Source organism: Ascidiella aspersa, chromosome 1 (assembly GCF_963924565.1).
Source record: "Ascidiella aspersa chromosome 1, kaAscAspe10.2, whole genome shotgun sequence".
NCBI classification, from domain to species: Eukaryota; Metazoa; Chordata; class Ascidiacea; order Phlebobranchia; family Ascidiidae; genus Ascidiella; species Ascidiella aspersa.
This window is the reverse complement of record NC_139447.1, coordinates 26038906-26063869: the sequence shown is the minus strand read 5'-3', so window position 1 is coordinate 26063869 and position 24964 is coordinate 26038906. Positions and strand designations below refer to the sequence as shown.

Sequence of the window (24964 nt, the reverse complement as noted above, 5' to 3'; positions counted from 1 at the left end):
TGTATATTAATTAAAATAACATATGGTCGTTAGCGCATACTGCTCCGCTGACCACCGTCGAGCAAACTTGACAACTAAATTTACGGTATTCCAGCTTTTTAAAAGAAGATAAATATTTCACTAAAAGCATTTAAGGTTTCTCGAAATAGAGCAAAATTAGATAATTGTAGCTTTCTCAAACAAGATTAGAACAAAAACTACTTACCACTTGAAATAGGACTATAAACTAGAACTACATTTATTTATACACAATCAACTTAGTTTAAATGACAATTTATTTTTGTAAGAGTGTGAAAGGTGGATATTCCTGTGGTATTTGTCATACGTTTTAGCACAGCCTGTCCTTTTCGGACTAAAAATCCTCTACAAGTCGTTCCGATTATAAATTCAAATAACTAAAAATGCTGTTGGACAAAGTATCATAAAAACTAAAATTAATCAGTTGTGTATGCCGTTGAAACACCCTGATCTAAATTAATTAACAGTCAGCCATTTCGTCAATCCCCTACGAGTGTAAACTTCATCAAAAATGAAAGAAATTGTTTGAATGACTAAATCTCTTGATGACGCCAGTAATTGCGATAAACACACATCGCAAATAACAAAACCAAAAAGTGAACAAATGACAGTTAGGCAGCCGTTCGGCAACGGAAAAACGCTGCACTCAAAACCACAATGCATTACCAGAGGGTGAGACGAATCCTTACAACCCAACTTTCTCATTGTTGTTCCTTCAAAGTTTTGGTTCTGTACAAAAGTATTGGTCAAAGTGACGTTATTATACAGTGAGTGAAGTGCTATAAGTATCGAGCGAGAAATATAGGTACACACAGATAAGTGACATATAGTGCTTTTACAGACAAAATGTAGAGTGCGATGGCGACAAACAGGTTTACAGTGCCGAAAGAAATATTTTCAGCACCATCCGAACCTTCAAGTTAACAGCCAATCAATAAAAATTCTGTACAGATAAGTAAATTTTTGCATTTGTAAACGTCCTTGTGGCGTGGTTAGTGAATGTTTTATTACAAAACGCATTTTTAGCAAAAGTACAACTATCACAGCGTCTGGGTGAACTGTCAAACATACTGCATACGCACAAAATAAAAGCTATATAACTGTTGGGTAACGTGCAAAAAGTTCCTTTCGGAAAAACGGGAAATCTACATGAAACGAGATAGCATATTGCCGTTTTCGAAAAAGGTCCAAATTAAGTATCTGTTGCTTGAGTTGGGGTAATTATGTAAAAAAACAAAATGTGTTTTTAGCTCTTAGAATGTATCACTGTATAATATTAAAAAAATCACGTTCAAAGTTCGAATAACCAAACGAAATGAGCACCACACAGGGAAGAGGAAAAACTTAAAGAAAAAATAGAAAAATAACAGTATATAAAACTTCACAGCGATAACCAAACAAACTATTTAGTCCTGTAAAGAGTTTAAAGGGGTTCTCTACAGGGCAATTTAATAGGGATGGTTTAGGTCTAATATCGCAAAAAAACAATGAGTAAGCATCTAGCTTAACGATTAAGGCAATTTTTCCTTACAAGGCCAACGTAGGCCTAGTGTTGTTTGGTCTAACCGTGGATAATGTCTAAATACGTGTATTATCATATCACATATAGCTTTTAGTGGAATGCAAAAAGAAATGCTTTAAACGCACGGTACAATCAAGAAAATTTCATACTTTTTGGGGGGTTCTTAACATGGGGAAAACAATCTCTCTTGCACCTTGCAACAATATACATTTTACAATTAACAGCGCTTTATACTCCGTTAAAACGAGATTTATTTACAACAGCGTTCATTGTACGACCGTCTTAAAACTATTTGGCGACACTGACATTTCACAAACCGGGAAAATGTTAAAATGGAACAGAGATATCGAATTAAGGGATGTATTGAACATAGAAAATAGCTACAATAGGCTCGGTGGCCTTCTATTTTTATACCTAAAACAAACGATGGCGCAAACTTCTTGCTTAGGACGGGAATATCAGAAATGTTAAAGTGACACAAGAAGAAGCGCTCCTAATTTATAAACAAAATTTTCTTATCATCTACTACTACTGAGAAGAAGGATGTGGCGAGAGGCCCACCAAGAGCTCATTGGTGCCGAATAAAATGTGAAGATAAAGAAAACCAGCAAAAATCAACAAGCGTAAAAGCCCTTCATGCATGACGATAGATTCCGTGCTTCATCGGCCAGATCTTGATGACGTAATCTGCATGCATGTGACGCAAAAAAATAAATTACAAAGGAAAATCACATATACTTTCCAGTAATTCAGAACGCTGCCGCGGTCGCACATGATAAGTCACAACCGTCACACCGTTGAAAGAAAATAAACGATCAAATATGAAAAAATATCGATGTAAATTGGACAATGTGAGTGTAGGTACACTTTATAAAGTAAGGTTTACATTTAGGAAGTTTGGGGTTGTACTAGGTAACATTGCGGATCTGAGTATTTAAATAAACCGCTCGCACCTTTTAAAAAGCAAAAATCTAAAAAAAAGGCAAAAATCCCATCTAAAACCAAATGTAAAGTTAAACCATAGTAGCATAAAAAATAAGTTTTACGAGTTCAAAAGTGGAAGTAAAATAAAATAAATAAACCATTTGAAGAATGAGTTGGTCACACAACACCAAGATACAAGCCGCATGCTTACATAAAACACAAAACTGAAGTCAGATCATACCTGTATTGACATCGGCGCAGAAACCGTTGGATTTTGCGGGCCGCTTGGTGTTGACGTTTCTTGGTCATGTGGCCTCTGTTGAAGTAACGATAACTTATTGTTAAAAAAACGCCTGGGCACAGTTCAGCACGGAATGTAATTTATCAAACGGTTTTCGATATAAGAAAAAAACAAAGACCAATTTCTTCTGGTCTTAAAATAGTATGATAAATGTACACCACGTTATGCTAGGTTACGTAAAGTGTACTTTAAAATACTTCATCGAAATCAGTTCAAGAACTAATGTTTTATCAGGCTTAAAATTTAGCAGCGGTAAACTTATATAGGAAAAAATATTTTTTTATTGTTAGTGAAAATCGGCTTAGTAAAATTGAACAAATCCCAAACAGTAATACAGCAGTTAATACAAATCCCACATAATATAAAACAAACGATTAACACGAAATTGGCAAGGGGTGTTCTGCACCTGTTAAATAAGGAAAGGATGTCGATCTACTGCAACCTTCTCTATTGTCCTATAAACACAAATCGAGAAACAAGAAAATCCTTAACGAATTGACCGGGTGACTCGGCCAAAAGACAAACAGCCTTTGTATACGAAGGTTAACCGCAGGAACCGCACAGCGCATGCATAAACGCACACACACACACACACACACACACACACACACACACACACACACAAACGCAGGCACGGACGCACGCACACACATACGCACCTAAGGGCGTCCTCGATCAACTTGACTGTATGCTTGGAAGATCGCGCCGGACCGGGGTCGCCGTTCCTGGTGTACTTGTAGCTGCGGTAGAAGGACTGAATGAGGATGGCGGCGTGCCGACTTCGCTGAAACCTCTTCTGCTCCTGGTAAGAGCGGAACTTACTCTGGATCAGGACAGCCGCCTCGTTCATCTTCTTGCTAACGGCGAACTGGAAATTGACAACACGGCTATTGGTTTCAAGTATAGGGATGTTAGATACGTGGTATTTTATTTCGATACCGATGCCCGATTTTTTGAGACAAAACGCGATCTGATCAAATACCAAATGACGTAATTACTATCGTCATTACTAAGTGATATAGTAATACTTTTCAATGTATTAAATTAGAGCGATTTATTTTTACTTTGCATCAGGAAGCCTATTTATCTCATTTTTTCTGAAATTTGGCTTTCAAAATAGAAAACAGAAGGTTGGATTAAATGTAATGCTCCGATTGAATATTAGGCATTCGGATTGAACGAGAACCGATACTACCACTTGGCATCGGGTATCGGTCCGACCCGATATTATCGGACATCCGTAGTTTCAAGTAATTTGAAAGCCATATATAGAGGAGAACAAAAACAGGACACTGCTGGTCAATGTACCTAACTGTGCCAAGTGTAATAGCAACCCTAACTTCAAAACCGATCAGGCTATTTTTGCAAACAACGAGTTAAGTAAAAACTGCTTCACTTTCGAAGATTGGGATTCGCAACCCCAAACAGCGATTTAACCAGCGTATAACTTACTTGTGTAGTGCGTCCAGAATGCTTGCAAAATGAATGAATAAGGATGTTATTATAATAAGTTCACTAGAATCACACGCTTTTTATAATAAAAATTATAAAAGTTTTCCTGTGAGGGTTGAACAAATAATATAATATAATATGTAACACAGATAATATTTGTAATATTTGTAATAACAACGTAAAGTGTAGAAAATACACGAATCATACTGCGGGTTATACAAAACGAAATGACATAATCGTGAAATACACAAAACACACCTTTTTGTACTTTTTGTAGCAGCCTTTGATAAGCAGAGAGGCGCGAAGCACTTCACCATTGAGCGCCAAACCCTGCCAACACAAGATCAAGTGCGTGTTAGCAAGTACAGAGTCAAAAATACTCGAGGCCAAGTGGTGCCTGGGAACACACGTTAAGCTTCGATTGGATGAGATTTTTGGCGCAATGTCATGGCAGACGAGTTGCTTTGGCAGTATGCTGAGCGCACGGATCTGATTTATGGTTATAGGATAACATCGTCATTTTAACGCACTACAAACGTCAACACCACGCCGCTGACCCGTGATATTTGATGTCAGTTTATTTGACGGAATTAAATGAGAGGAAGAAACAAAAGGCGAACGACGGGCTTCGTGACAATAACAAGTGCGTTTATATCGACCTGCTAATATGGGTCGTGATGCGAGAATAGACATCGCTACAGGATGTTCGGCGCCACAAAATGTTGCTAACGCCATTTCACCGAATATCAATTAAATCAACTGTTCACTACATAAAACCCAAGCGGGGGATCGACAAAATACGTTAAAAAAGTCAAAATCAAAACTTTTTTGGCTGGGATGTTAATAGCGTTGAATTACAAAATAATATTAGGGTGTTTGTTTATTAACGTATTAAGGAATTGAAGATGTAGTTACGTTAGTCTAGTAGACAGTTAATCACTATAAACATAAGTCGTATGTAACAAAAAATAAAAAGTGTATAATGTGTTTCAATGACTAAAATTGATTAACAAGCGGATGGCTTTATATGCTTACATGTTGATAGGTTCACAGCCCCAACGACACGGTAGGGGCAAAACGCAAAGGGACCAGCGCAGAGAAAACAAACGACTAAGCCATTCATTTCACCAAAAAAAAAACGCTTAACGATTTCCCTCCGAGTTAATCCGCGGCGCGAATTCCGCGAATAATGCTGACGCGATTCTGTTGAGCAGCGAGGCGCTTCCACATTATATAGCCGATAAACAAAGACAAGAAGAACAAAACGATTCATGTTCAAAAAATACCTCGCAGTGGTAAGCGTTCAACACCGTGGTAGCCGCTATGAAGAGCTGACGCTGCTCGTGCTCAGTCAAGCGCAACGCGTCCAGCTGCAGCTCGAACGAGTTCTGGTAGGCCGAGTGTGACGTCATAATGTCGCGCGGCGGCAGCTGAAGGAACTCGCTCCAGTTGAGCAGGCTGTTCCCCGGCTCCGACTGATGCTGCTGATTGTGATGTGGATGTTGGGACTGCTGAAGGGAAAAAAGGGTTTGTTCCACGCGAATCATGCGAAACGTTTTAAACACAAATGATGAAACGCCACTTACAAATGAGTCAAAGTTAAAATGTCCTGTAGAATCAATATTTTTTTTTTCATTGTGCGTTTCGTTCTCTATTTGTAATAGGAAAACGAAATATGCGATCTAGGGCAAAATTTGCGGTCCACCGGGCAAACATTACAAAATAGCAATATTAAAGCTAGATACTGTACAACAGAAATAAACAATATCATAACCGGAAAAATAGGGCTTTTTGATTTTATAAACTCTTCAAAATGTCTTACTTACAGCGCCGTGTCTTGCGCGTTTTATTGCAGACATACATACAAAAATCCAGTGTACAACTGGACAAACAAGATTAAAAGTTGGTTTCTCCAGGAAATGTTTTGCATGTTATAACACAACCACATGCTAAATTATGCAGTTTGCATAGACTATTTATAGCGCGCAATGCATTTTAATAGGCGTTCGACACGTAGGCCGTGGTCAAATGCAAGCAATGATATTTTAAGGAAGGTATGTATTTATTATTGTCCGCCGAATTATACACAGTCGTTCGAGTGATTGCTCAACGAACGAGTTGAATCACGATAAACTATTGGCTATTCAGGACTGCGATCTGTTTGCAAATTTTTATTTCGACCATAAGGTGTACATTTATAAAACCATACTTACTGGCTGCATGTTGAGCTTTTGTAAAACCGTACAACTCATATAGTTTAAATCTCTATTGATTTGCTTGACAATGACTTCGCCCGGATTGAATTTACTTAAACAGAAATCGATTGGGCAATGGGCAACTTAGGTAAAATATATAATTTGACATAATTAGCCCATTTTTTTCATAGTCTTGTTTAATTGACAACTTGTACTATTGTATGAGTGACTTTAATAATTTGTTAAAGGATTTATAACCACAAGGATACATATATAAATACCATAAAATTTGATCATAAAAAAACGATATCATTAATATTTGCTGGCAAAAGCAAAAAGGTTACCTCTTACCGGATTAGCTTGACTGCCGAAGTAGCTTGAAGTAGCACAATGCGAGTTAACGAACTGGGGAAAGTTGCGTAGAGTCAAGTCTATCAAGAATAGTAGGGTTTATTATTAAAAGCATTTTACTGACTAGCCTTCCACACAGTAGAGAGACAAAGAAATAAAACAAGAATCCATCACTTTAAAAAAACGCCAGGCATAAAAAGGTGTGATACAAATTAATTTACAGCAGCACTAGCCATTAATTACAGTGCACTAATTGTTCTTGGCATGCGGTAACAGGCATTAGTGACGGGAGAGACCACTAAACATTAGTAACACGTTGTCCGCAACAAATCGATAGCCAATCATCTCACCTGGTGTAACAGCAATATATGCAAGAATGTTCGCATAAAATTCCCAAGAGAAATTAAGAAACCGAATATAATCTCACGTCGTTTAGGTTAGATTAGGCCGTTTCCAAAGTTTTAGTCCTACGGCCACAATATTGGTAAAAATCTCGTGCTTTAGAAATTGTAACATGAATATCGCTGTTATAGCATAATGGAATAATATGGAAATATCTCTGTTGCACCTCAAGACAGTTTGCTTCAATTGAAATTAAATTCAACAATAAAACATAATGCAAATAGCCATGTACAGCTAAATGGCAATAACTTTAGGGCAGTCTTGTCCGGAAATTACAGTTGTACTTTATGGTTCTTTTGCTCGCTAAAAACGTTTTGTGGCCCATCGTTGGGATATTGTAATAGTTGGGAACCATTGGATTATGCGATCCCAAATCGGCCATGACAGCGGTGGTATACAATGTCCTATTTGAACAAACTTATGCCTGGCGTGTTATGTGTGCCGCTGACTTACCCGCGTGGTTGGTGGGAGCAAGAAGATTGCCGCCGTTCCTCTTCACGTATTCGGGCGCGTTCTCGACAATTTGCTCGGCCAGGGCAGCCACACATTCGCCGGTCGCTGGGTAGAAGAAATAGTGACCGTTAACTCAATTGTTTATTATCTATCGTTTGCTGATTTGAAATCTCCATAAAGCCAAGGCAAGCACTGCACTCGTCGTTGGACGTGCGCAAAATGGCGAGAAATTGCTTAATTTACCTTTGGCGACATATTTAAATGAAACGGAACGGTTAAACCTTGTAATAGTTTTGAAATAAGTTTCGCAACAATCAAGTGAAATGTGTTTAGGCCTAAATACCAAAGAATTTGTCTTAGTACAAACACGATTATCCGTAAATATTGTACAAAAATCGTGACAAAGGTAAAAAGAATCGCGATCAAAAATTTGTTCATGACGCACTACTTAGGGGATGTAGAACTAGAAGGCTTGTTTTATAGATAAGAAAAATAGCGAAAGGCCGACCGGAAGACTATTCGAATCTAGTGAAACTGCAAATTTGCTGCTCACCCAGAGACTGGTCGTCGGACAGCATTTCGTCACGTTCCCAGGATGCGCCGTCGTTCTCTCGCGTGAAAGTTGGCCCGCCGCGGTTTGGGGAGTTAACCTGGAAGGAATTTTTTTACTGTTTCTCCAGGTCGCGTTCGGCCACACTTTACCAATGAAACAGCAACCTCTGCCCTTACATTAATAGGAAATTTTAGCAAAATGCAATTTAACGACAGAATTTATTTCACGTTTGTGTCTTACGGCCAGCGGCAAATTTCCGGGTGACTTTCGCATAATATATATAGCACATTTTAGCAAAACGCCATTTAACGATAGTATTGTGTCTTACGGCCAGCGGTAAATTTCCAAATGACTTCGGTAAACTATATATCTGCGATTAAAAATGATCGTTCTTTTATACATCGATTGTATTCCAGTCATACCTTTTGGAAAAGTTGAAAACGCGAAATTTTTCCGATGTGCCCAAGACGCAGATGTAATTGCTAGCCTCAAGGATTCTATATTGCTACATTCTTTACATTATATTAGCGGTCGTAATAGCATTGCTATATAACGTTATACGATGATTATTACATCATTCTTTAAAAGGTCGCGCAAGGATTTAAAACAGCTGCCACTATAAAGCATAAAGCAATGGTCAGTATTGCTACCTAAACTAATATAATTATAAAACAATTATTGTAAAGACCGGATCGGCAATATTGCGCGAAGTGAATGCAATTACAATGTTGTTGTTTTTAGGTGAAAAATTATAAGAATTAGGCCTTTAATCACAGGAGTCAAAAAATGTACATCAACGGTCAGTGTAAAACTTATTTGTTTACTCTCAATAGCAACTAATTTCAGCCTGGAAACGAAAATCAAAAAATAATTATTGATAAATCTTTTCAAGCATAGCGTGTTTTAATCTTTCAGCTGATGTCCTGCTAACCCCCCGAAACAGATTCAAAGCACCCCAGGGGCCTGTATAAGAACCACTGTTCTAGAATACTTAACAAATCTTCGTGAAGACACATTGGTAAGAAAGTTGCATACAAATTACAGAACAACATATTTACATTGAAGAGCAAATATAAAAAAGATTCTAATATTCACCTGTAAAGTTCGCGACGCGGCAAAGTTGCTCGATTGTGAGAATGGCGTGCCCGGAAAAGGATCCCACAAAAAGCTGTCGTCTGTTTCCATGGAATCCTCGCCGGAGTCGATCGTGTCCAAGGTTCCCGAAATTGTCGTGTCGCCTTCGGGAAATGACGCAATCAAAACAACAGCAATACTTGCTTTGGGTACGGTTGCATATCAACAAGTTTGAAACAATTGGATATAGGGCCGTTTTGCTTTTAAGCAGGTTCTATCTATCTACAGTAGGGCAAAGAGTAAGCCGCTTCATCGTTTTCTGAGGCCTGGAAACATGTTTTAATCGGTGATCAGGAAACTTATTTCGTTCGCAAACGATTTTTTTGCTTTTGCCAGCAAATATTAGAGTCAATCCAAATAACCTCCAAGGTTTAGTATAAAAGTAAAAGATTTTAACATCTATTAAATCAGGGGCGGGCAACTTCTCCAGTCGGCGGGCCGGATATGGTAAAATAAAGTACTTGGCGGGCCGTATTCCTGAATCGATTCATTAATTGTGTAGGTGTATGTATTTATCAAACTGTACAAGGGATAAATCGTATTTTGTTGTACTCTTCAAACATGGCAATATTTTTAATGCACAGCAAACATACTGTTTTTTTGGCGTATTTAAGTGAAAAAGTAGCCTATATGAGCATACTATCCTTTAAATTTGCGACACTCCTTGTCAACTCAATAACTTTACGTTTCTTGGCAAAATTCATGGCGTAATATTTATTGTAAATTTTAAATCTAATTTTAACTCAAAACAAGGAATCTAAAAACACAAAGAAAACAATGAACTAAAGAACAACTAAGAGTAACTACCATGGGTCCGGCCCGCGGGCAGTATGTTGCCCGTCCCTGTATTAAATGAGTTTAAGCCCGTGAGTTTAAAAAGAGTAGTATCAGCCCAGCAGTTACTGTGTTTTTCCGCTATCAACAAACCAATAATATTGTAGCCAATGATGAAATCTTGGGATCACTCTCTTACCTATGGAGCTGGTGTCTGCATCGTCTGCTTCTTCTTGTTCCGAAGGCGGACTTCCATTGTGTCGATCGGCAAACATTTCCAGCCTGAAACAAAACAAAACAAGGATTCGTACGATGCTCTTGCCTCAGCGAGGCCAGACGTATGAGACCAGGCCTCAGGCTCAGCGAGGTGATACGTGACGTGACATTTAGGGATAATTGGGTTGGACGTGAGATACCGAACCCCACACTGGGCCGTCGTAAAGCAGAAAATTGCCGGCCCAGTACAAGTGATAGGCTGCAATTTGTCTAACCGTGAAAGCGCGAGGTTCACCTGTGTGAACCCTATGGTAAAAATCTAAATTGCACATTTTTCGACCGATCGGTTTCAAGAAAAAAAAAAACACGGGCAAATTCGCGATTTTAATTCATATTGCATTTTACAGGCCATTTCAGTTGCCGGGCTTCAATCAAGTAGAAGCAAAATCAGAAAACAATCTCCGAAAATTGGCGTTCAGTCACTCACCTGTTGCACACGGCACTGTGACCGCGCTGCCTCGCCACGACGGCGGGCGATCTTCCCAGCACGTCCAAGCTCCGCAGCTCTTCAGATCTCCATCGGCAGAGAGACTCAGCGCACGCCAGCTGACCGCACGCGCTCGCCCACATCTGTAAAAAGCGTTGGATGGTTAAAGCTGGAAAGGCTAACACGCCATTCTCGCTTTGATTTATAGGCATCTGTTGTCGGGAGTTCGAAACCTGCGCCTTGCCTTTCCACAGCTGGGAGCGCGCTTTTAATAAAAACTGGAGCAATAAAAGTGAACAGATGACCTACGGGTGTATACATAAATTTAAAAAAAGTAGTGAAATTCCTATTTTAATCCTGTGTGTGTCTAAACTACTCTAACATAGATACAGGGTGCAAAAACTATAGTAGAATGCCTCGCAAGTGGCCAGCCGTGAACGCTGCGTGCCGCCGGGTTTCTGGTTGAGTAGCAGGCCGCGTGATTTATTTGAGTTGGTTAAATGTGTTGCAGCAATATTCGGCTGAAATGAACCGAAAATAAACGGCGAGTCGGCATGATTTTAAACAGGCACGAAGCGTTAAGGCTTGAAAACTAATTCGTGCTGCTTTTTCAGGAACCCTATAATTTCAAAGAATATTGATTTGTGGCAAGTAATACAATTTCATCGCCGTTAAACAGCATTCAATTCTAAATGAAAAAGCGTTAACTTAAAATCAATAATAATCTTTTCAAGAAACCGCGTCTGGCAAATGTGCATCAGGAACCGAGATAGGAATCTACACTTTAAATGACAATGAAGAAATATTGCTAAAATCCACAGTGAGTGCGTGAAAGGAATCGAACCTTACATTTACTGTCCTCGTCTTGTTGGGAGAACGACTATACCCACAAACGCAATGAAAGCTGAATAAATGTCGCAGGTATAAAAGTATAATGGCGATGCCGGCGGTGGTCAAATATTGGTCAATGTTTCTATTGACATAAGTCTGGAGCCGATCGCGATTTCCATCACATTTCTTTAATCTTGGCTTCGCGTTAGTCGGCCAACTTGGTGTATAATCGGGGCATATAGCGTTCTGGTCCATGCCGCAGCGTATGTTGTATATCAATAGTGTTTAGAAATACGCTCAATAGTGTTTAGCAATACGCTGCAAACACCTATTTTTTAACAATTTTAAGGAAACTGGGTGCGCAAAACAAAAGTGATAAAGCAACGTGATTCACCACAACATAGACCAGCGCTTTTCAACCGGTGCGCCATGGAAGGCTGTTAGGTGCGCCGCGAGCAAAAGGAAAATTAATTTAACATATAAAAGATTGCGACAAGGCACGATAGAATATTGCGACAAGGCACGATAGAGTAGGATGTAGCGATAAAGCCCTAAATAAACGTACCAAGGGCGTGCAGTCGAACTTATCCACATTCTGTGGGTCGCATTCCGACTTGACGAACGCGTTGTCTGATTCCAACCTAAACAGATCACACTTGTCAGTCAAAGTTCATACAAGTACTGTACGCAACACGCTGTTGAAAGACCCTTATTTCAGTATAGACTGTAGACTGAAGTGGGATTAAAACTTCATCGAAAACTATCACGGAAAATTTCAACAAAGTTCAGCAGCGAGTTTGGACAAATCATTGGGTTTATTTAAAGTAAATTGCGTCAAAAAACGTTGCATGGCTCACAAGACAACACGAACCGCTGGCCGCTTCGCGTGTGTTGTAAATGCAGGGGAAATTGGTGCATGTACATCGCGTGCTAAGTTACAACAAAAGTCCGTTTTTACACAGCCCCAGGGGCTTGCTGCGAGCTTAGACAAGCATCCGCATTCACGACAAGGCAAGAACGATAATGAAGTTCGATTGACAAGCAAAATTTACCTCATCGAGCGAACGGCAGCCACCAGTTTGGAGTAGCCGAGGGCCGCTGAGTAATGAAGAACGGTGAGGCCTTCCTTCCTCGTTTCCTGCAGGCAAAAACACAAAGGGCTGAAAAGCATTATTCTACAATACTATATATATGACATTCATGACCTGCCGGGGAGTGATTCCCATAAAAAAACTTGCCAATATAATATACAAGCAACTTGCAAATTATATAATTAGTCGACAATGTCCTTTAAATTGCATGTTTATCAATTACAAAAATGAATTGTTCATTTTTGCGGAGATGAGGTGTTAACCATATCATGAACGAAAAAATAATTTCAAAAGTCGGAAAAAAAGATTGGCATAAGTTGTGTTTGACAGTGACTGGATAATTTTTTTTTATGTCTTTTGCCAGTAGATGCAAAACCAAAAGCGGCATTGGTTAGAATCTGGTACTATCTAACACGTTTTCTGCTTTAAGTCACAATCGTAACTGCACAACAAAATATCTACGAGAGAATAATATTACAGAGGGCCAGCTGCAGATCCAACTGAGCCCAGTAAAGACGCAACGATACAAAAATGCGGACGGTGTAAACAGGTCTCTAATAATGCACAAAATCGTGATCGAAAATACGGGCGGTATGCCTGCCAAAGCGCAAAACTTGCAAGAAAATGCCGTCTATGACTAATTTCAGTAGTCAAGTTTTCTTATGTAAGGGTAGCTTTTAAATATATAACAAGAGCTTCCCTATAAACAAATTTAAATATTTTAAATCATTTACACTTGTTAGTGAGATTGCAGAGCACGCGTGTTTTGACTTTAATAAACAAGTTTTTGTATTACACATAAATAGCTGTAGTATATTGTAATATCGTTTCATCATCACCGTAAAGCGGAAGTGTATGGGGAACGACGTGCTTGCTTTATCGGGCGCGCCGGCCATTGAAATCAGCCCGCCATAAAGTGGTATTGAAATTTATCGTGGCGTGTCACAAAACTTAGGTGTACTTAGTTACAGGACACTTGACAGACCGGGCTGTTGTGTACACGCAATATACTGGAATTCTTACGGAGTTATCCGTGTCTCTCCGTTGGTCTGGCGGGCATATCAAGTTGGAAAAGAGAAACGCCACAACTTGAACGCTTCTAAAACGCTAACTATGTCGTGCCTTGATAATATTTATCAGTTTATGTAAATTTTTATACATTTTTCGGAGCGCGGATTTTGTGGTTGGAAGGCGCATCCTGTAAATTTACGGCACGAACCGCCTTGTAATTTCCAGCAGGCGTGCGATGTATGCGGTGGTGGTGACGCTGGCGTATTGATTTGAAAAGAGACAAACAACTGATTTATTTGACAGGCAATTGCCTCTCTTAACAAACTCACCGGGGTGGCGTTTTATTGACTGAAAATCAATATACAACAGATTAATGGGTTTGCTTCCATCATGATAAAATATGAATATTTCGGTAATCTTATAGAAATATTTCAAGTGCGGGTTGCAATTAAAACACCGTGATAAACGCCCAGAAAAATGCTACCGAGTTTCTCAATAAGCACTTTTCTCAAAAAAACGAAAAAATTGAGCCCTGTTATTAATGAAAATAATGGTTTCGCAAATGTTTGTCTAGCGTTTTATTGATTAACAAGATCACAGGTGGCGGAAGGAACTTGGCGCCGCAGGAAAACACAGCTCATGAAATTGGAAAACAAGAAAACGCCCCTTCGCCATGAACTCATAACTTTGCGCCGGAAAACGATGCCGCACAACAGTCTTTGTTTGCTTTGGCTCGTGTAGCACTATATCAAAAATGTGAAAGCAGACCACCGACCCTTGTTTAGTTTTGGTACCCATAAGGTATAGCTTGATGATCTGTGAAATATATTTCGGCGCAATCATTGCCTAACAGATTCTGCGGCATTTTAAAACTGAGAGCAACGAATGACTGGCAACCTTATAATGTCCACATACTTAAGCAATGCCAACCACGGTGGCCTGATGCTATATAGCAAAACACACATATACATTTGGTAGCAAAACAAGTGCGAAATTTAAAGTTAAAAGCGCCAGTGGAGAAGTTTTAGAATTATGTGCAGCCGGACAGCACAAAAAAATGTCTTCGATCGTCACCCTACCGGTGGCACGGTGCAGCGCGGATCAGTGGTCGTCTTGGCGCTGTTGCTATTAAACACGGTGTTGATCTTCTGGCAGAGTTGAATCAGTCTTTCCTCGAAGTCCAAAGATTCGGTCGTGTTATTTTCCTGCTTCGAAGTGCCGCTGTAACTGGGATTGCAACCAAACGACGAAATATTTTCATCGCGTGTTTGGCTCGTCGTAGGTTGGGCATCGCGATTCGCACTTGGTAGGTCTTAAAACGCAAAGCAAGTGTTACACTTAAAAAGGGCGGGGTGTTGTTACAGTATTGAAATCGGTCGCTATTGATCTAGTATTGTTAAGGTACATTTTTGCTTAATGTTTTTCTTTACTTGTCAGATAAAATAGAAGTGTACAAATCGTTTTCAACACGGAATTGACATAAATAAATAGTTCTGTTCATATTATCCCAGTGAAATACCTTCTAAAGACGTGGGTGCTGATTGATAAATAAAACAAAATTACTCTCTATCGCCTTGATATAAAAAATCATTGTCTGCAAAATAAACGTCGTAATGCGATGGGCTTTTTGTACAAGATTTGTAAATTATTTATAGGCGCGCAAACATTTGTAACTCGATCGACGTATTTCAAGCTGGGGAAAATTTACTTTAAGCGATAAGGTGATATCATACTCAAGACTTATTATCAGGACCTGGCACAAAGTGGTCGCGATAACACAAAACTCTCAGCAACGGGTTAGGCAATTGTGATTTTCGCATATCACAGATTCCAGATAACAAGGACATGTCATACGCGCCTCGCCCCTCGGGCCATAAATCAATGCATTATGGTGTGATGGTCTTTCCTCTTTAGACAAGCAAAAGGGTAACACGAAATGCAATTTACACGAACCTTTTACTCCACGTTTTTAGAAATGCACCCTTGTTTAAATCACTCCAAAAAGTGCTGAAAACGGGTTTGGAAAAGCAATCTAGTTAAGTTAACATAGAAATTTTGCCAAATGTTCAGTTGTTATCTTAAACACACAAAGATTAAGTTATAAATCCACTTTGCTAAAATAAATAAATATGTTAAATTAATACTATGACGATTAAAACACATACGATTGTTAAAAACCCCAAAAATAAAAATTATTATAAAAAACGCATACGGAAGCACAAGAAATTCTTAACCTAATTTAGAATTTATATTAGTTCATTTCAGGTGTTAACTTAGCAACTATGTAACAGTTTTTCTTTGTGAACCGGAAATAATAAAAAAATGTTTAATTGGAAGCAACTTTAATGTCAAGAGTATCTCATTTTGCCCCAAAAATACTAAAATTTGCAAATACTGGTTGAATCAAAAGACAAAATTCCTTATCCTTCAAAAAACTTTTCGTTCGATTTTAAAAATAAATGTTGACTTTCATCGCAAGGCTAAAGAAATCTATAAAAATCAGAATACACTCTGTTAACATCAAAATCAGAATGCACTATATTACCCCCCAAAAAAATTTAACACCGAAAATATTACTCAATAAAACTACCCGCATTGAACGGATATATGACGTCTTCGAGGCAATTCGATATACGCAAGCGCTATAGAAACAATTTGAATACGCAGTGGCCCGAACCCGACCTCCCCATATGCGTTTAAATTATTAAGCAAAAGTCACCTAGGTTGAGAAAGTGCAGTCCGTATTGCAGCTGAGTTGGCGTGTGCCCGTCCCCTCCGCGGCTCCTGTGGTTGGAGCCCAGCGCGGTCAGGTGTTCCTCCATTCGCTCCAAGCGTTCCAAAATCGACATTTTGAACTCGTTCTCTGCGAAAGCCGCAAGAAGTCCGCCCATCAATAATTGATCGCCCGGTTTTTTCGCGTTAATTATTGATGGCATAATTTTATTTTTGTAGCATTTCAGGAAGTTGAAGGGCGCCGCTTTGTCCTGGCTCGCCGTTTGGCGCCGAGGTCATGTCTGTAAACAGCCACCCATTCTAAGACGATACACTGCAGCGATAAAAATCACGCACGAGTCATGTAGTTGGTTGCAATCTCGATAGACCACGTGCAAGACAAAATGGCAAGACTTGCTTTGTGGCGTTTTGTTAAAAAAAACGGGACGCATTAATAATTTAGCGAGGAAAGAAAGCGAAGTGCCCACCATTGAGTTGCAGCCAATCTGCGTTGAGCGTCGAATATTGCGTTGGCAAAGTCTTGTACTCGAACTGCACCGAGTTGGTGATAACCTGCCCGTCACAGGTCACGCGAAGACTAACGTGGCCAGGTATATGAGCTGAAAGAGCGAAAATACATTAATGTTTTAGCAAGTAATTTCAGGTCTTAAAACGAACGATGGGCAACTCAACTATTATCGGGCTCTATATAACAATATCGTACAAACTTGTCTAAATATGACTAAAAGGGTGACACACAATTCGTGTAAAGTTTTTCTATGGCAACACGACATCAATTGTAGTCAGCGGGTTAACTTATATAATCATGTAGAACATATTTATTTATATAGGCTAATCAGGTAGGGTATACTTCAAAGGGCCAGAGTAATCCAGGAACGTTGCAAAAGCGAGTAATTTGATTTATTAGCCGAACCCACCTGGGCAATAGCACCGCAGAACCCCGATCTGCAAATTGATGGCGGGAACGGCCACGTCGCCGAAAACACATTGGTAATTCCCAGAGCGTGACCATCGCCCGGCAACCAATATCTTTATGCCACCCTGGAGATACAAATTACATGATATGTGGAACAGCCCTGCTGTTTCTATTTTATCTGACTTGAAATTGTCGTTTCAGTTGACAATCTCGTAGAGTTATTTAAGGCAACATAACTGATTTGAGTTCATAAATGCATATGGATTAGGTGAAACATAGCAACGATAACTTAATGTCAATACCAAAAGTCAATGGTAAGCACAACCGATGAACTTGTATAATTAACAGGATTGGATCGAAAAAGCTGCATAATGCGTGAACACAATTCAATGAATAATGTTAACTTTGCAAAATGGCCTGGCAATCGGCTAATTTTTCTACTCCTGACGGATATCTGATACATCCTTTGCGTACATGGGTAAACAAATAGGGGAAGGTATAGGCCTTATGTATAGACAAAGATAAATTATCGTGAAAGCAAAACACCGGTCGGTGACGTTTTGTTTTCACATTGTCCTTGTAAAAACCGAAACAGTCAATACCAAGAATCCAGGAAAAAATCTTGGTATATGCGCTATCACCAATGGAATCAGCGATTGGAGCTCTAGTCAATTAAAAAGCACACTCGAAAAATACCCTTTCTACTTGGCATTTGTACTAAAGCAAGGGTCCCAGCAAAAATTGCTATGAGTGCCAAATGAATTTGAGGATCAGAATACACTACAAAACGGTTAACCAATTTTACAAAGGCCCGGATAATCGTAAGAATTGATGAACGGGGCCGGCTCTAACACTTTATGTTAAACCTTATTAACTTGATTATTCGGTCAAACGTAGAAATTATAAATGAATTTGCAAGAAACCTGTATGGAAAAATTGTAGTGAGCCTTGATAAATCGCAGTTAAATTTAAAATTCAACCAAAATTTAGTCTTAAATCGCATCCGACAAATTTTAAAAATACTTTATCTTAATTCGGAAAATGTGCCGCGGCCACGTAAAATTATCTTGGTGGCCCGTAGTTTTGTGACTCCTGCTGTAATAAAACCTAGCGAAAGATGTACTAAGCAAACAAACAGTATAAAAGTGCTGAAGTAAAGTGATTGTAATCAGCGTTAAAGGCAGTTTTTTTTTGCCTAACACCGAAAGCCACGAGACAAAGAGTTAAATTTAAAATTTCAAAGCTTACCTCGTGCCGCGTGTGTAAGACCGATGTACTAAGCAAGGTTTAAAACATACAGTAGTCGGGACTTATTCAAACATAGCAAAGTCAAAAACGTTTGCTTCTTTTCAGTCTACCATTCGATGATGGCCTTCGGAATTAAATCGCATCCCGGAAGATACACTTAACAGGGCGATTGCAGTGAAACCCGAAAACTTTTACATCACAGAAATAAACTGCTGTTTTGCATGTTTCGATGCAGTGCATCGTATAATCGTAAAGATGAAACCCAAAGCCTAATGCAACTCTACACAAGTCGGCCAAAAATTAGGAAGAAAATTAACACATAAAATATCCCAAAATAACAAAAAAACAGCATGCATTCTCTCCTGTTAAGGGCCTCTATAATAGTATTGATTTAGAAGGCACTGGGTCTTGTTCGTTTCGCCCACTCAGAATCAAGCTTGTTGTTTAATGGGCTGCTGGTTTGAAGCATGTGTTTGTTTTTAACGAAAATAAATTATCGTAATACTAATATTATATTTATTTATCCCAATTTGTAGAGATAATACTGTGGAGATAATGTTTATTCGACGATATGATTGTTAAATAGTGTTTATCAGAGCAATCGAAAATAACTCAAGCAGTAAATCGTTTCCTTCTAAACTTTTGCGCCGAAATTAAACCCGTCCTGAGCAAACTTATAACAAATCGAAACACAACAAACCATCACGAGGTACACCCACCTCCGTGTATGACCAATCTGGCGAAAAGTCGGAAATAGAACTCAGATCATTAAGAGGGAGGTCTGTTTGAAGGCTGTTGAGCGGCGAAGACGCTTGGCAGGGTAACGACGACGATTCAAGTGCATCAGTATCCACTCTATCCAGGTCTAGATTGTACACTTAAACTGTGAAAAACTTGAAAAATCACTGTCTGATTGCAAGTACCCATGTGCTGAAACACTATAAGCTTAGGCCGCATGATAAAACAAATTCAATGACAATAATACTAATACTAAATAATATTACTATCAATAAGCTTTCTTTGTAAATGATGTTCTATTTTCTATATGTTTTTTTTTAAATACTTAATAGTTTATAAATTATAACATTTTAATAATCTGTTGTTTATGTTGCTCATATATCGACTAGTTTCACCTTTTCAAGTACAGTTAATGGAAGTTAATCAATCAAATGAGAATACTCTGTTCTTTATGTTGAGGGTAAAAAAAAATCTTATAGAAAACAGCATTTTTCACAAGGCGTTCTTACTGTGTTCCCATAAGTGCTTGGGGAAAAGGTCGCTTACGGCACTTTCAGTGGATGAATTATTCTGCAAACAAATGAGTAATATATTTTAATGTCAAAGCTTTGACAAAGCAAGAGTGCACAAGTCGAGAAATTCGTGATTAGAATGTTTAAAATATTTTAGACAAAACATGAATTCCCAGAAACAAAGTGAAAACTATGTCATCAATGATGTGAATGAGTTATAAAATAAAACAGTTTATACTATATATTTTAGTCGTTTACCGGGTCCGAAGAATCCGGTGATGTAGAAACAGTGGAAGAAGATACATTAAATAGACTTTCCACATCGAACACATCAAGGGATGGATTGTTGTTGAACTGACTTATCACAGCATTAGTGTCAGCAAACGGGGAAGGTTCTGGAAAACTTGAAACCATTCTACAGTTGGGTACCATTGGATCGTTAACTCCTGTTTATACAATATGGTTGTCAGAACAATTAAAAACATCCACATAAAGACATACATTGAGTACACTAAGCATAGATCTTTAATGTAGCTTGATAATGACTTTTAAAAGTTCGAGTAGATCGACATCACCTTGATTAATATTTTTCGCTAATCACTTGTATCATCTTCAGAAATACATTGCTTCAAAAAAATTGTTTTAACCATTTTTCCAATGTCTACATAACATTTAAGTATTATAATATACTTAACTACCTTATGTTGCTGCTATTCTCTAAGTGAGTGAGCCACAATTTGTCATTAAAACTCTTTATAAACTATAAGTTTACCTAAAATGCTTTCACAAATAAAATGGTATGCCCCACAATTTTTCAGGGAAATAAAAAATTAAGGCTGAAAATTTACCAGGAACCATCATAAAAACCTACCATAATTTCTCATTGCTGCGTTTGGAAGCATTTGGCCTAATTTTTCTTCACACATTCTTTCCTTTAGTTTTGTTTGATCTTCATTTTTGTTGTCACCGAAAACCTCCAAACACGTTGTCGTGTTGTATGTGGAATGATTTAACATGGGGGTGTTGTTAACAGAAATATGCCCATCAGCACCATGTCTGTTCGGTACTGCTGGGTAAGTCACAGGATTGAAATTTTGAGAATTAAACAAAGTCTTAGGATTGTCTTCTTTTATTTCTTTAACATCCACAAATGATGGAGAGTTTAGAAGATGGTTTTGCGAGGAACTTTGAAAGTTTACTTTTTCAGTTGAACAACCATTTGCAGTTTGGCAATTGTTTGTTGAAACAGTTGGGACTCTGTCAACTTTGATCACATTTTGAACAGAAGATTTATGAGGACTCAGGTCAGCTTGCACAAGTTGGCATTGCGTCAAATTACCATTGCTAAGGACCAACACAGTGCCGTTGCTGTTCACAGTTGACATTGTCGTTGCCAGTTGCAACTTGCCATTGTGTGGAATGCAGCCATTGCTGACAAGTTGGTAGGTTGCAACAGATGTGGGCAACTGACAAGCTATGGGGATGTTATTGCCAACAGGCGTTCCAAACCTTTTTGTATCTTCCGCTGACAAGGCTTTTGGTTTGATTGTCCGTAGTTTAATCCTGCAATTTATTAAAATAGAATTTACCATATGCTTGAATGATATAAAGGTGACAAAACAATAACACGAAAAAACCCTTGCAATTTAAAACATTATTTCAATAATGAAGTATAGATAGCTGCATTTTAATAATTATAAATTATGAATAACATCCATTTTGACTGACATTTCAATTTAAATGTATACATATATATCTTTACTTTAGTCACGAAAATTTGCTTAAAAAACAAACCTACCTGCCCGCAAATAAATCAACATTATTTTGATTGCTGAAGTCAGAGAAATGTTTCTCCACCAGTTTATTGATAATGACCTCGCCTTCAGCACTTGTCTAAATTAATGTTTAAAATTATTATTGAAATCCATAATTGGCAGGACACACCAAAAGTAATATATAAATAACTTTTACCACAAATTAATGAGCACTTTAATTTAACAGCTAAATTTCAGAGGTAATTCCAAACATAAAAACAATTTGTAAAGGGCAAAACAGCCCACAACAATTTAGTTATATATATTTGTATTTGTAAAAGGAAACAATACTAATTAAAACTAAAAGTTGCTCTTACTAATGGGTCAGCATCCAATTTGGGCCAAGGCATGTCAGCAACTGCAATATATATTGACGAGTTTTAACTGGTTTGAAATCAATATATACTGTTATAACAACAAAGTGTAAAGATTATATCATTTATTTAAGTCTTCATATGGAATAAAGAGCTTATATTGGCGAAGCATAACTTTATAAAATTACCCAACAAAAATCCAAACAATAAAGTATGATTTTCTGTTTGCTTATAAACAGTGTCTTACACTGTGCAATTTAGATGTATCTTTATAAACACTGGTCTGTTTTTAAAAGTACATAAAATACAACTACTGAAGTTTAATCCTTACACATTGGCTTTAACTGGTCAATGACATCTTCCCTGGCCAGATCTTGCCATTGCTGACATTGGTGATTGAGCGAGAAATCACGAACAACATGATTTCCACCCTCGATGTAGGGGAAATTAAGGTAGTGAACAAGAACAATGTCAGGATTCTGCATAACATAAATAATTATGTAGAGAATTATTTTCTAGGGCTACATCTTGTTTTGGGTTGTTTATTGGTATTGCAGTTCTTGATTTTACTGTCAAGACCTGACAAACTAATATAACATATTTTGCACAAAACCACACAAGCGCTTAACCTGTTATCCTGACAGAAAAATCTATTTTTATATGTAAATCACAACATCTGATATAAAAATCTATGTTTATACCTAAATTACAATATCCGATAGCACAATCTGTTTTTATACCTGAAAATATAAAAAATAGTATTTACTAACAGCAGCAGAACTACAAATGTAGACTGAGTGAGCAATACATTTTACCTGAATAAACCAGTAGCAACGTCTGTGGAATGTAGGCATTATATCCGAATGAACATATAGAGCTGTTATACATGGAATGCCTTCAACCTGTCACAATACAATACACATGTTAAACAATGAAGGCCACATAACCTTCAGTGATGTCATACCATTTGTACACAATTGGCTATTTAAATTTTAGAGAAAAAAAAACATCAGGAAAAATAAGCAAAAGAATACTGTATTGCAACAACATTGCAGAGGTTGCCAAATCACCATTAACTACTAAACTGGCAATGTGTTTATTTTAAATACAATTTACTAACTTTTAATTTGACATGGTCCTCTCTGGGCCATTTACTTTTTCGTTTTGTCTTCCATGTGAACATATCCTGGCGATATTTTACCTTCTTGCGGTTGAACATCAGCAAACTTCCATTTTCAGGTCTAAAAAATATTAACAATGGACTATTCATTTTGAATAACTTGCTGCTTTAGCGACTCAAGATAATTTACTTATTCGGATTTCTAATTAAATTAAATAAAACAAATGATTTACAAGATCTCCTAACTGTTAAAATCTAAAAAACTAATTGTTATCATTTATATTTTTTTTAAGTTGGTAAATACTTAAATGTTTACACCCACAGTCTATATCAGTTAAACTATCATTGTTTAATTTTGACAAAGTTTTTAGAAGTATTTGTTTTATCTGTAACATGCAAGAGAGTATTTACTTATGAATGCTCCAACTAAACTATTATATATATAATAAAAAACAGTACAGGGTTGGCAATAGGCACTCGCCCAGAAAATATATTGGACACTACACAAATAATAAGGTTAATCAAGGGTCATGTTTGATGTAATGATCATAATAAAGACTCTTTGTCCCGTTTTAAAAAATCGTTTACCACAAACAATCAAAGACGTCTTTAATGTAGTGATAAATAGTTATGAGTGGGGCGATTATTTTTTGAATTGTCAAAAAAAGTCAAAAATTTGTCAAAATTTACATGTTAGGTCAAAGTCAAAATCGAATAAAAATGCACACAAATCGCTTAAAAAATAGAAAAAAAAACTAAAGTCAGCTTTTTGAAATTGGTTGTTTGGTTATTTTGAAATTTATCGTCCATTTTATCAAAAAAACTTAGTTTTGATATATTATGTTCAAAGTCATTTTAACCGTATGATATCTTTATTAGAGCAATATACGGTAGAAAAAATGCGTGATTAACAACGCCTAAGTTATTTAAATCAATGTATTTCTAACATGTCAAAATTTTGTCAAAAGAATTATTTTCAGGTAAAAATTTGTCAAAATCTTTATTTTTCAGGTCAAAAAATAATCGCCCTAGTTATGAGGTTTATTGTTAACTTAAACGTTGTTAATTTTTAAATGTTTAATCCGGTCGCCTTTGGAAAAGTTTATTAGACTTGCGGTGTACCCAGCGATAAGAATTTTACTTTTCTGTATTTATTGAATTGTTTGTATAAAGTAAATTATAAGCAATTGCTACAGTTTTGGTAACAATAAGATTGAATGAAAATATAATAATATTTGTAAGCAGTGTTTTTTAAGATGTTTTGAGGGACCGAAACGGCCCGCTGAACACTGCAATATTTTGGAATATCGCCTACTTGTGTACCTACAGCTGAGAATAAGCTACTAATCGTCTCACCCTCGCAAAATCTAAAGTTTCCAAACTGGTATTTACATATATATAGAAACCATAAGACAGGTTAACGATAACCCAAGAAATGACTGCGCTATAGAACGAAAATTTACCGACGGCGTGCCAACAAATTTGGCGAGTGTGATTTCGCCTGGGCGAGTGCTGATTGATAGCCGCTCGCCTAGCTGGCGAGTGTAAATTTTTGCTTAGGAACAAGCCTGCAGTATGAACCAAATGTATGCCTGTGTTACCTGTGAACCCTGGAAACTGAGAGCCAGTCAGCATGCTTTGGAAAATTAACAAGGATTGCTGCGATTTCCTCGTTTGACAGCCATGTGTATCTTCTTTCTGGCTTTTCCAGTGCGGGAGGAGGCATTTTGGACATTAAATGCTCAGGTATCACCACATCGCCATTCATGGTAACTGGTTGTCTAAAAATTCTTAACCACCTAAACTTGTTAACAAAAAGTGACCTTTAGCACAACATGATCACCTAATAGTATC

General features: G+C 37.7%; 1 protein-coding gene across 3 annotated transcripts; it reads right to left on the bottom strand.

Annotated features, from left to right (window-relative positions):
- Positions 1–547: 547 nt before the first annotated feature.
- On the bottom strand, positions 548–24964 carry LOC146168565 (calmodulin-binding transcription activator 2-like). 3 transcript variants are annotated; one of them, XM_083398010.1, is made up of 27 exons: positions 24712–24964; positions 23111–23231; positions 22806–22892; positions 22322–22469; positions 21994–22034; positions 21661–21755; positions 20734–21425; positions 20121–20308; positions 19860–19920; positions 19332–19477; positions 17366–17489; positions 16916–17047; positions 16435–16578; positions 14795–15027; positions 12666–12751; positions 12179–12254; positions 10783–10925; positions 10279–10361; positions 9267–9409; positions 8172–8268; positions 7619–7723; positions 6764–6843; positions 5504–5728; positions 4476–4547; positions 3425–3633; positions 2706–2780; positions 548–2227 (listed from the first exon to the last, which is right to left on the bottom strand). In XM_083398010.1, the coding sequence occupies exons 1-27, from the start codon at positions 24876–24878 to the stop codon at positions 2155–2157; spliced, it is 3846 nt and encodes a 1281-aa protein (XP_083254136.1). In that variant the 5' UTR covers positions 24879–24964; the 3' UTR covers positions 548–2154. The 3 variants fall into 3 exon arrangements, with proteins under 3 accessions (XP_083254136.1, XP_083236468.1, XP_083254137.1); XM_083380342.1 differs by having other exon boundaries at positions 548–747; XM_083398011.1 differs by having other exon boundaries at positions 5504–5725.